Source organism: Haliotis rufescens, unplaced genomic scaffold, assembly GCF_023055435.1.
Source record: "Haliotis rufescens isolate VD_foot unplaced genomic scaffold, xgHalRufe1.0.p SCAF_1, whole genome shotgun sequence".
NCBI lineage: Eukaryota > Metazoa > Mollusca > Gastropoda > Lepetellida > Haliotidae > Haliotis > Haliotis rufescens.
Window position 1 is genome coordinate 13,229,271 of NW_025963779.1, and position 13,437 is coordinate 13,242,707.

The 13,437-nt window shown below is 37.6% G+C and overlaps 1 protein-coding gene across 2 annotated transcripts in view; it reads right to left on the minus strand.

The window, feature by feature from the left end:
• Nucleotides 1-13,437, minus strand: part of LOC124148239 (RE1-silencing transcription factor-like) — a 72,675-nt gene that overhangs the window by 34,674 nt on the left and 24,564 nt on the right. Inside the window, exon 1 of one of the 2 annotated variants that reach the window (XM_046519237.2) lies at nt 1,868-1,982. The exons of the other annotated variant lie outside the window; for it this stretch is intronic. Coding sequence (XP_046375193.2) covers nt 1,868-1,911 — 44 coding nt within the window. The 5' untranslated portion in view covers nt 1,912-1,982. Of the gene's footprint in view, nt 1-1,867; nt 1,983-13,437 lie in introns of those variants that run through there. 2 annotated transcript variants of the gene reach the window in all.

Genomic DNA, 13,437 nt, shown 5'->3' on the forward strand with positions numbered 1-13,437 from the left:
TTGCATGTTAATAATATGTTGTTACAGCCCCCATAGTAATATCCATAAATCAGCGTGTGACATAACCAAACTATTCTGCTATTTGACCCCTACTCAACCACATGGTAATATTTAGCTGATGTTGTATCACAAGAACATTGAGGCTAGGAAGATAATGAACTGAATAAACTGTACCTTTATGGAGTGGAACTGTTTAGTGAGAGATTGACCACTGATTGGGTGAAGATGTGAAGTACTTATGATATGAGTTGAAGGTATCAGTGTCAGTGTCAGTGATACTTGGTTTGGTCACGTTTTTTTTACCCTGTGACACATCAAAGGTCAGTGAGATAATACACCTGTATCTTTCCCTAGGATGGGAAGTAATTATTTGCATTGCTGACCTGTACTGTATCACTGTAACCATTTACATGTGTGATGGGATTTAGAATATTAAGACTTGAAATCTTGCACTGAAATTAACTGATTTTTGCCCTATTGTCATAAAAAAAAATTCATATACTGATAAAGTCTTCAAATTAAAAGTTCTCTTTACAGCCCAAATAAACATATACATATACCTCAAGATTTCCATTTAGAATATGTAAATCTATGTTGACGAATACATTTCAAAATAACAAAAGTATTAACCAAGTTACAATTTATCATGATTTTGTTTTCAGAATGACCTGAAAGTTTGAAAATGTATTCATGCTTTTTAGCATGAACACATTTTCCAACTGTTCAATGCATTGTTTACAAGGTAATACCAGCTTGTAAGCTGTATATATAAATATACCCTGAGCTAAACAACACACATGCTGGGCGAGATAGCTGGTTTATAATCAAGATTTCAGGTTTATAATCAATTTACAAGTCACTCTATACTGACCTGTGATTGACCAGGCTAAAAATATGTCAAGAGGTGACTGAAATCCTATAAAACAGAAAAACAGGAAACACAGAGAATCCACTGGTGATTATAATTCAGGGGTGTGTGTACCTATTTAAACAAATCATCACACTTGCCAGAGAATGTTTACAAGAAAAAAGTTGTGTGGCATGTGATATGCTGATGATATAGCTCAACATGGCTAATAGCAAGTATTTATTGATCTGTTCCCTGACTCACTCCCCTCTCTCTGACCAAACACTCCTCCCAAAACATAATTTATTATCATACGTCAGATGACCACACCAGTTGAGGGAATGTGGCCGATATGGGTATACATTTTTAGGTTGCATTAAAGTGACACTGGATGGTTCGAGCTTATTTTTGTATGACACAGCCAGTATACATTGGTAGAGTTACAATAAAGTGTTTACTTGATAGAATAAATAGCCTAAATATGCACAACCGAGGTCATTTAGGCATATTTATTCTATCTAAACTAATTAATCTTTATTTAACACACTTAAACCAACTTACACATATTTGCCAAAGTCTTTTAAATCAACATGCATTTATTGATGTCTTTTAAATCAACATGCATTTATTGATAAAAACAAGCATATATTATCAATAAGAGTATGTATTATTTTCAAATTTGGAGAAAAAAAATGTTTTCAAGTAATATATATTTTTGGAAACTAACTAAACAAGTATAAATATATATGTTTTAGTGCAAAATACTACAGTAGTATACTGGATACTATAGCCTCACATACATTCAAGCATGTTGATATGTACACTGAAGTGTTGAGCTAAGTATCGATGATCATTAGCTGATATGTTGAACAATTATTATTTTGGTAGCGTTTGGTAGCTACACAAACAAAATAATACCATCAGTGTTGCTGTCATGTCCTTAAAAATCAAACCAAATCACTTCGTATTCTAAACTCACTCAAAAGGACACCAGTAAAGTAAAGATTGAAAAATAATCACCATAATAGTCCCTGAGAAGTTAATTCATGAGGCCTCTTCCACATTAATCCTCAGTGAGTGCCTCCTTGTCTGTTACACCAAGTAAACCACTCAAACATCTCTATGTCATGTTTTCATAACACATCATATCCTCTAATGACATAAATCAACAAGTTTTTATCAGGTCCGTTTTTAATGGCAGGAAGTCTAAGGTCCTCTCCACTCGGCCAACGCTATTTTTTCATCTCTTTGTTATTAATTCATAATTCATACTTCATCTGTACTTGAAAGGGTAAAGGGTTTTCGAGTGCTCTTGTGCAGCAAAATATCAAAATCATTCAGTGCTGGCACCCACTATAGAATTCTTTCATAATAGGGTTCACAGCAATCGTACCATGGGAAAATTACCATGTAATGTCTGAAGGAAAATTGTTGGTACAAAAACTGATGTGTGCTTTGTGAACCATGGCAAACGTTAAATACCAACACTGTATTTTGAGATGTTATAGGCCTGTCATCAAAGTGAGTAGGTCGCAGAGATGAAGAGTCAAATGATGTAGGTAACAAGGTACATGTGTCAACATTCACATCACAACAACTATGGTCACTTCAAAACTTTGTTCTACTTCCATCACAGTTGACTTGGCAGGTAGGCTGCCCCTTTACACCAAGTTTTCACCACCTACTGGATTCTACAGGATGGTAATTGTCTTTTAAGTTTATATTTGACTAATTGTGTTTTGTACACTTTATGAATAAAGTGTAAAAAACATGTTTTGACGAATGAATTTAATCTCACTGCTGTATCAAAATCAGAAAAACTCAAAACTTACACAAAAGATGAAATTTCCAAAAGTAAATCATAAAGCGTCATAGTGATATCCCGTATTTGACGTAATAAGCGCCCACGACGATATTTGCTTATATATTGGCTAGTGAACAATCCCAATTAGCACCCCTTCCGATTGATCAATGTACAAAAGACTTATTTATTCACGTATAATATGCACTCGTGTGTTATATGCACCTTTAATTATGGTCAATTTTATTCTGAAAAAATATATCTGTCGTATATTAAGATTTCAGGCTGTCAGCATAAACCACGAAATTTATCTTTCAACTGGTTTTTTTTCCACCAAAATAATATTCTAATAAGAGTCGAATATGGTACTTTAATATGCTTAACAACATTAGGAAATTATAGATAAACCTTACAAGCTAGAAAGACAAGTATCTAAGATCTTGCAACATAGTGCTATTATGTATGACTGCTGCTCTTGGTACATTGGCCTGTGTTAACAATGGCCAGTCAGAGGGCAGGCAACTGACTTTATCAGGGAGAAATCCATACTACTGATAAACAACTACTCCAAAACAAGTTATTTCACCAGCGTGGGCAGGTTGTGGCCTGTTTCGGTGTGGGCTCGGGCCCTGTCAATAACCACAGTCATGGGACTATTAAAGAAACACTGTTGGCTATAGTAAAAATTTCAGAAATGCCTCAATTGTGTATCACTTACAAGAAAAGTTGAAAAATGGTTCGGAGAACAAGTACCGACTCGATCCTCCTCACTACTTTCATAAAGCGCTGACGACAACGTTGATCAAATCTTACATAGGAAACTGAATTGATATATTTAATGAACTCATATACATAGTTGAATCTGTACCACTAGGACATTAAGAGATAGACGTAAAATAGAGTATATATTGACACATATAAAGGATTTCATCTGGAAATTGTTTCACATCAAGGGATGCACAATTGAGTTTTACATATTAAACACCCATAAGAGAAACATGTATTTGTTCTGATATTAAACTGATATTATAAATAAGGTACGTGGCCTACTGGAATACTTCGCTACCCTGATTTCAAAATTGTTTTGTAAAAATATTATATTGTGTCCAACACCGAAATAAATGATTAAACACTATTTCACACCAAATGACAATCTACCTGTCTTAAATTAACACATATGGTATCCCAGTTACTTCAGTATTGGTCAATAGTCAATAAAAACCTTGAACTTTACGCTGTTTTGGATAGGAGAAAATTAACTGAAATTGTAAAGATCTTTTAGTATTATTGTCAAAACCCTGCCACCCTACCTGTGCATTAGTAACCATAAACTCTACCAAGTGATGCATTAGTATGGTATATTGAAACAAATACACAATCATCTTCAAGTGGAAGCAGTAGAAACTAACAGTTTTAGTCCACTAGTCATTATAATGATAACATATAGCAAAGCCTTAATAAAGGGCAAATGTCTACAAGTCCTTATAATACCTCAACTATTAGGAAGTTTGGCAAGGACTGTAGGACAAGTTCTAATGCTGTGTGGTGTATTTTTTTAGCAGGTATTAGCTGTGTGATCAAAGGGATGTGTCAGGACAGACAGATGTGACAGCAGGACAAAGGTGCAGGAAAAACAAAGTAAATTCCAGCTGACACTGTATGCACTAGATATGCACTGACACTATATGCACTGGATATGCACAGACACTGTATGCACTGGATATGCATGGACACTGTATGTACTAGATATGCACGGACACTGCATGCACTAGATATGCACTGACACTGTATGGACTAGATATGCACGGACACTGTATGCACTAGATATGCACGGACACTGTATGCACTAGATATGCACTGATACTGTATGCACTGGATATGCACGGACACTGTATGCACTGGATATGCACTGACACTGTATGCACTAGATATGCACGGACACTGTATGCACTAGATATGCATGGACACTGTATGCACTGGATATGCACTGACACTGTATGCACTAGATATGCACGGACACTATGCACTAGATAGGACACTGCATGCACTAGATATGCACGGCCACTGTATGCACTAGATATGCATGGACACTGTATGCACTAGATATGCACGGCCACTGTATGCACTGGATATGCACTGACACTGTATGCACTAGATATGCACTGACACTGTATGTACTAGATATGCACGGACACTGTATGCACTAGATATGCACTGACACTGAATGCACTGGATATGCACTGACACTGTATGCACTAGATATGCACGGACACTGCATGCACTGGTTATGCACTGACACTGTATGCACTGGATATGCACTGACACTGTATGCACCAGATATGCACTGACACTGAATGCACTGGATATGCACTGACACTGTATGCACTAGATATGCACTGACACTGAATGCACTGGATATGCACTGACACTGTATGCACTGACACTGAATGCACTGGATATGCACTGACACTGTATGCACTAGATATGCACGGACACTGTATGCACTAGATATGCACGGACACTGTGTGCACTAGATATGCACAGACACTGTATGCACTAGATATGCACTGACACTGTATGCACTAGATATGCACGGACACTGTATGCACTAGATATGCACAGACACTGTATGCACTAGATATGCACGGACACTGTATGCACTAGATATGCATGGACACTGTATGCACTAGATATGCACGGACACTGTATGCACTAGATATGCACTGACACTGTATGCACTAGATATGCACGGACAATGTATGCACTAGATATGCACAGACACTGTATGCACTAGATATGCACGGACACTGTATGCACTAGATATGCACGGACACTGTATGCACTAGATATGCACGGACACTGTATGCACTAGATATGCACGGACACTATGCACTAGATATGCACGGACACTGCATGCACTAGATATGCACTGATCAGATAGATCAGGTCCACCATCACTCCTCACTCATTTTCACACCACCACACCAGCAACCAACAAGTCTTCCAAGAGTAACCAAAGCTTGAAGAAACATACATGAACTATCCTTCTATGTTAGAAACAGAAAACCTTCCTAAATCAAGTTATTTGTACTGAGGATACCTTAACAAATGACTTGCTAAGAGTTGTGGGAAAAGTCCCAGTTTGTAAACATATTAACCTGACAACTACATCCAAAGTATATAATATATATGAGAGTACATGCACCCTCATAAAAAGAGGCTTTCATATGAGATCAACCTGTAAGAAATGAATACATAACTAATGGGTTATTGGATGCAGTAAGTACATTTATCACATTGAGATCTAAAATTGACAACATTTTACAAAGACTAGTCATATGAATATAGCATTGACAAGTATATCAATAGAAAGTAAAACTGTGCCTACTATAGTATTAAGAGTAATATTTGTTAAAACAGGCATATAGATTTTATGCAGGGAGATTTACAATATAATATAGAAACATTACCTTTACTTAATATTTAAGGACCGTCTGCGTGGTCTAGTGGTGGAGTTTCCCCTGGAGAGCGGAAGGCTCAGGGTTTGATCCCCGGCCACGTCATACCAAAAGACGTTAAAAAATGGTACTTGTTGTTACCCTGTCTGGCGCTCGGAGTCAGTATACTGTGTCTGAGTAGGATATTCATGTTTAACTGCGGCATGGTATCTGAGTGAGCTGGCACTGTTAATCGGCATCAGTCCGGACCAGTACAAGCAGCCACACACACGTGCATGCACGTCGCTATATAGGTGCAATAATCTTGGACGCGATGTTAAACCCCATTTCACCTCACCTCACCTTAATATTTAAGTATATTACTGAAGGTTCCAAGTAAAACTGCAACCTCAACTGGATTTACCCTGTTCATCCAACAGACAATTTCATGTGCCAGACCTCAATTTTTTCTTGGGTTATAGAAAATATCCCCACAAAAAAACAAATCTATAAGTTGTATTATCTTCAGCAGACAGAACTAAATTGATAATTTACACACAAAAATGATAACAATACCTAAACTTTCAGCAACAATTTGTCTTCCAGTTCATCATATTCTGACATTTATGGATTGCATTTATCTTTTCAAATTCAAACAAACGACTATTTTGAGCATGATCAATCGTGTAACAGTCAATGACAAAAGGTCATCTTTATCAACAATGAAAAAAGCACAATTATAACTGACGCCAGAACTCTGCATTTTATGTCTTCAAATAGATAATCTGCCCACAGATGCCAACTTATTTTAAAAACAGCAAGGTAGATAAGAGACCATTCATGATGTCAATAAGAATCAAACAGACTGCAGAATGAAGTTGTCAGCATTATTCCATGCTTGTATCAGTCAGTGAAGAATGAGAGGATAAGCATTTCCAAATTGACAACAGTGGAATAATTTCCTGATTATCCTTACCTACATCCTGAACTTATGATATGGCTGAACTGACATTGGATAACAAACAGGAACAAACAATGTTCATCTCACTTTTTAAATATATATCCAGGTTCAAATTTTTATGTAATATTCTCACTAAATAGCCTGTATGTTACTGCCTCAACGTTACCATCTGTTTGTTTTGTTATTAAAAACATATTTGATGTACATCTACAGTATACATATTGAGCCTATTATTGATGTTAGACTTGTTTGTTTGTTTATTGTTTAACGGCACACTCAGCAATATTCCAGCTCTATGTCTCTTAATAATAGAGTCAGGACCAGATAATCCAGTGATTGACATCATAAGCATTGATCTACGCAATCAGGATATGATGGCATGCATCAACCAAGTCAGCGAGCCTGACCACCTGATCCCGTTAGTTGCCTCTTATGACAAGCATAGTCACCTTATACAGCAAGTGTGGGTTTCTGAAGACCTATTAATACAACATTTAGACTTGTAGTATATGCAAAATTATTGCCATGGTTTGGAGCAAGTTGAGAACCATATGGCAAATGTAAGTAAAATTAAATATCTGTTGAATCCATATTAAGATAACTGACAGTTCAAACATCATAAGTTGAAAATAACCAATTTTCACACCCCAACATGATCTTTTTTCCAAGTAAGTAACAAAGCTTGCAGCAAAGCACTCATCCACTAAGACTAAAGAAAATGTTCATTGATATGAAAGTCAACCTATCCTATTAAAATGTCAAAATGAAGCATTATCATACTGCAGAAAATCATAGGGAATTTAATCATTGAAAAACATCCAGTATACTTCGACATTAAAAAATTCATATAAATACATAATCACATTAAAGTTCCTTATTTAACTTTGGATCATACCTAGCACTTACTGATGTAATTCTGGCTTAAATATGACCAATACACTGTATACAGCAACACAGTACATATCCTACCTTTAAGTTTCACTGACCCGGAGGCAAATAAAACACATGTCCATTTGGAGGCCAGGCTGGTGACCCAATCTTGGTCAAGTTCTAACATGGGCAAGTCAAAAGCACCATATCCTGTAAGCCCTGACCCACCAGAAAAAAACACTCGAGCCCATAATATAACTCTTAGCCCTTGTCATAAAAGCCATTATTTTCCACTTGAAAAAATATTACAGCAATTAAAACAGCTGACCTCCATAGGTCAGTCTACCCTGTGGCGACATTCTGGGCACAATGCAAGTAGGTTGGGACTTGTTCCCAATAAATTATACTGCATGGAGAGGTAGCCATACACAGAAATCTATGAATTTATTTATCAAGATCAATAAGCTGGCACAGGACGCTTGTGAATGAAATGGCCAAGCCTGTTCCGGTGGGTAAAAAAAGATGACAAAACACCTGACCTGGTGTTATAGGGCTAAGCAGGGCCTCAAGTGAGTAAATACACATAGGGAACGCAAGCCTGTTTTCCACAGCTGATAAACAGGCTTGCTGTGACTTCATGCTGATGCTGGTTTTTTAACACGCAGTTCGTGCAGTGCAAACAGCATTAGGGACTCATGAATGGATGGCAATGTTTTACAACTTTTCTCACAAAGAAGTGCTGAATCACACTGCTTGTATGTCAGGGGGATAGCTGTGTATGTTACAGGGGAACAACAGCTCACAGTGCAGCAACCACGGAGAAAGGAAGGCCATTTCTTGTTACTGTAACATATATTTCGCCTATCTCACTGAATGGAACATAATATTCTCTAACCTCATGGAACATAATATTCTCTAACTTCTATAAGCACCAGTTTAAACTCCCTTCATGCAGAACATGACAAATAGAAAAGTCAGGCTTGGTAATTAAACATCATTATTCAACATGGATAACTCATGAATGTTGATTTGACTTTTATATCCATTCAAGCCTACCTCAGACTTTTTCTTAATTAAATCCCAATCCCCTTTTGGTATCTACCCTGATATGGGAGGCCCGCTGGGTCTTGGCATTGATACCCAATTACACCTAATCACATGGGTTAAGGGTTTCATTCAGCACAACCCACCCCTTAACCATGCCACAAAAACACAGTTTCCAGCCCTCAGATCTGGCACTGAGATGTTAAAGGGCTACTTGTATTGAAAGGGGCTGAGGTGGGGATAGCAATATTCCCCCCTCCCTGAGCTTACCTGTGGAAGGTTAACGAGGCTGTTTACCACCACCACCATGCCTGTCAGATGGGTAAGGTGTGGTTCCCTCTCGTGTCTTGAGGAGATCCTTATTGAGTGTTGTCAATGGGACAAGGTATTTCCCAACATATGGTATTTTGTATTAAGTTTTCCTGATAAATTCTGGTCAGGAAATAGCATGTAACTTGAGGGTTGCTTTAAAACTGCGTTAACTGAATTTGAAACTAGATATACGCAGAACACAACTAATTCAAGCCACATCAGGCTGACCATGAACTTTTACCCCAAAAACAAAACATTACATTTAATATCCAAAATTTCATTATTTTTCTTAAGTAATTGCACTTTTAGTTATGAGCTGTAACCATGAGCAGAAAAAAAATACTAAAACATGTATATATCCCCCCAAGGAAACATTATACCAAGAAGTGACTCCCCTCACAAGACCACACACAATGACCATCTTACATATGCAGAATACAAACGTGTTTTCAAAGGTTAACCCAAGGATTTATTTTCAGCCAAAGAAATCGAATTGAAAACAGCCTTTCCCTAAACAGAAAGAAGTAAATGAAAGCTATTTTCAAAAGGGACGGGTTAATGGGTGCCCAGGAAAACTAGTTTTAATCATTGATGTTTCAATCTCTGCCAGAGATCCAGCCAACCAAAGAAAAATTCTTTACAAAAAAGTTTTATGTGTACGCACTTAATGACCTGAAGTAAATAGATTCCAAAGCAGTTAATCTTCCCAGTCGTGGCTTCAGACAGACAATATTTTGTTGAGTGAATGCCTGTGTGTACACGACTGCACCCTCATGTCACCCTGGTGTTGACAACAAACAATCAAATTGTACAACACAGGGGGAAATGGTCATAAAATAGTTGAACTTCTGCTTTGTATGCTATATTATTTATTCACATGAAAATGAATCAGACTTCTTTTTTTATACACGAGATCATAAAGCTGGGTTGCAGGTATGTATGGATTTTTATTGAATCGTGGAGACAGAACAGTTACTCCTTGTATGAATGTTATGATTGTATATAATAACGAGTCTGTGGGTTATTAAAGGTTATGCTTTGAGTCAAGACTATAAGTGTTTCATCAGCCTTTGAAAGTTGTGTTTTTAAGACTGGTCCAGAGGACTAGTGTGAACCTTATAATTTGTAACTAGTCATGCTTGTACAAGACAAAAATGTTTAATATCTACATTTTCTGTCAGTTTTATTCACTTCCAATCTGCATCAAACTTAAAGTATTGAGAAGTGGTTCAGAGGTATTGCCTCAAATGATATTAGTCAATGTGGACTACCATCATTGGATTTCTATTTGTCCTCAGCACAAATTAGTTGTCTCAGGCTAGCAGACTAGCATGAATTTTGAAGTATAGCTGATGTGCTTACCCTTTCAGTTGCAGAATCATGATGAACTGTTATGGTGCACTTACCTGCAAAACAAACACAACATAATTAGGCAATAGTCAACATAAAAACAAAAAAGGACAGAAACACAGAACTTTGTTGGTCTGAGTGAGTGAGTAAGGTCTTATGCAACTTTTAGCAATATTCCAGCAATGAAATGGACTTCATACATTGTACCTATGTGGGGATTCGAACCCAGGTCATCGGAATGATAAGCGACTGCCTTAACCACTAGGCTTCCTCACCACCGGTTTGGCTGAAGTTCTTCCTCCCTCAATGTTGCATTAGTGCCAGATTGGACGATCACTGTTTTCACTTGTCTCTGTTGCATTCTATCTAATGGTAGCAACACAGTTCTCATAACACTGAATCAGAGAACTATTAATTTCCAAGTGAGTGAGTGAGTGAGTATGGTTTTACGCCGCTTTTAGCAATATTCCAGCAATATCACGGCGGGGGACACCAGAAATGGGCTTCACACATTGTACCCATGTCGGGAATCGAACCCGGGTCTTCGGCGTGACGAGCAAACGCTTTAACCACTAGGCTACCCGACCGCCCGTATTAATTTCCAAGACATAATATATTACTTATGATTGTCCAGAAAGATCCCTGCACAATCATGATGAATATGTTTCTTACATGATCACTGGGTCATCCCCTGCGATGCCTTGCTGCAGCAGTTGTCTCATCTGTCACACTACATGCGACATGACCACCTCCATCACAGAGGCACATGTTGTACACAGGTTACCTCAAGCTTCTGCATGAGGTGCATATCACATACATAACTAACACCTGTTCCCATAGATCAGCTTACAGTCAGTGTCATCATGGACAAACAACATCTTCAGCCTGTGTCAGTTGTTTGTGACTGCTAGGCCCGAAGGGATCTTTTTGCATCCTTTTAGGAGATTTTAGTGTTAATGTATGGGCTTATTAACTTTTCATAATAGACATGTGGAATATCTTGGAACTAGAGGATAATTAACAGTTTAGAGGACATTTCCAACTCTGACAAAAATGATGTTTGATGCAATTCCCTATTTTGACTTGTACTATATGTTCCCGTGTGTTCTCAGGTGAGCAACTGGGGCGGTCGGGTAGCCTAGTGGTTAAAGCGTTCGCTCGTCACGCCGAAAACCCGGGTTCGATTCCCGACATGGGTACAATGTGTGAAGCCCATTTCTGGTGTCCCCCGCCGTGATATTGCTGGAATATTGCTAAAAGCGGCATAAAACCCCACTCACTCACTCACTCAGGTGAACAACTCACTTGCCTTTGCATGTGTTTGTGATGGGTGCCACCAGTGGGGCAAGATACGCTCACCTTTTACGAACACCTTGTATTACTTTTTAATAGTGATTCACAGACACATGCTCATGATATATTTATTGACAAAAACATCCTTTTAATGACCCCCACTCTCAACACATCAGAAATAATTTAAAGCACACATGTACACTGGTAGAGTAATAAGACTCTCCATGTTCTGTACACCTGATCAAGTGGTTTATATAACAAATGTATTTCATTGATTACAGGAGTTGGGACAGCATGTGTAATTTCAACAAACAACGACTGCAATCTAGCCATCAAGGTTGTAATAACACACATAGCAGCTGGCACTTGAGAAAAAAGGCACTGCTTCCTAGAAAATCTACTACAATCAATACATCATCACCCCAGTGCATTTTTTTCATGTTACATAGGAATCATATTTCTGATTACCTGCTCTCAAAAACATCAGCTGTGAGGGATCCATACACGTCTGTGACAACCATACAGCATGTTATAGTGGGATGGATCTCTTAACAGGGCTGATCTACATGTTTCATCATAACATTAACAGAGAGCCAAGACCCACAGCTCACTATCATTCTCAAGCCCTGTGTTTCACTGTTTTTCAGATCAAGGTTGTATTTTGTAAGGCTACACTATTCAAAGACGTATGGAGAATTGGTTCAATAAGTGTGAAATAATCAAAGATAAAAACATACATGTCACTTTTTTGTATTCACTGTCACAAAATATGGAAAATATGGTTTAACCGTCTTCATTTCTATTAAAAAAAGACTTGTTTTGTGAGCTCAAATTTTAGTTGTGTTGTACACATTACATGTGGGTATTACACCAGGAATATAGACTCAGTAGAGAAGCAAGTTGTTATCATCAATATGCATCCTCCTACACTGAAGAGTGACAACAGTGTTTGTCAACAACCTCCTGTCTCAAAACACTGCCACCTGTAAGCAGTCATTTTGTCTCTTCTACATTTTTAATAATACTAAAAGACAAGGAACATAAGCAAATGTTTGCTTATGTCTTCCTAAATCTCTTTCTTTATATATTTATGGAAACTGTTTGGATATAATTTATTTTTATATTTATCACTTTTTCAGAAATGTCCTGAGATTAACTTTACTGCAATCATTTTTCATTGTCTCCAGTAAGAATGTAGCTATGTATGACTATGTCAAAAATAGTTGATAAAAGTGGTATAATCCCAACCAATCAAAATCTATATCTACGCTCAACAGGCACCAAGTTGCTATGGAAACAGGTTCCATCTTTTATTTCCGACATATTAATCATTTATAGTGGGGGAAATGGTAGGATGAGGATTGGGGGGATTCCACCAATAAATGTCATATGAGGGTATTTTAGGAGACATCCCCAGGTCAAAGTGAAAAGAAACATTATCACCCGTTACCCAGCAATTGGCCAGGGCAGGACTCAGGATAAGGCCAAAGTGATTTTTGTGTTAATTGCCACTGTAATTACA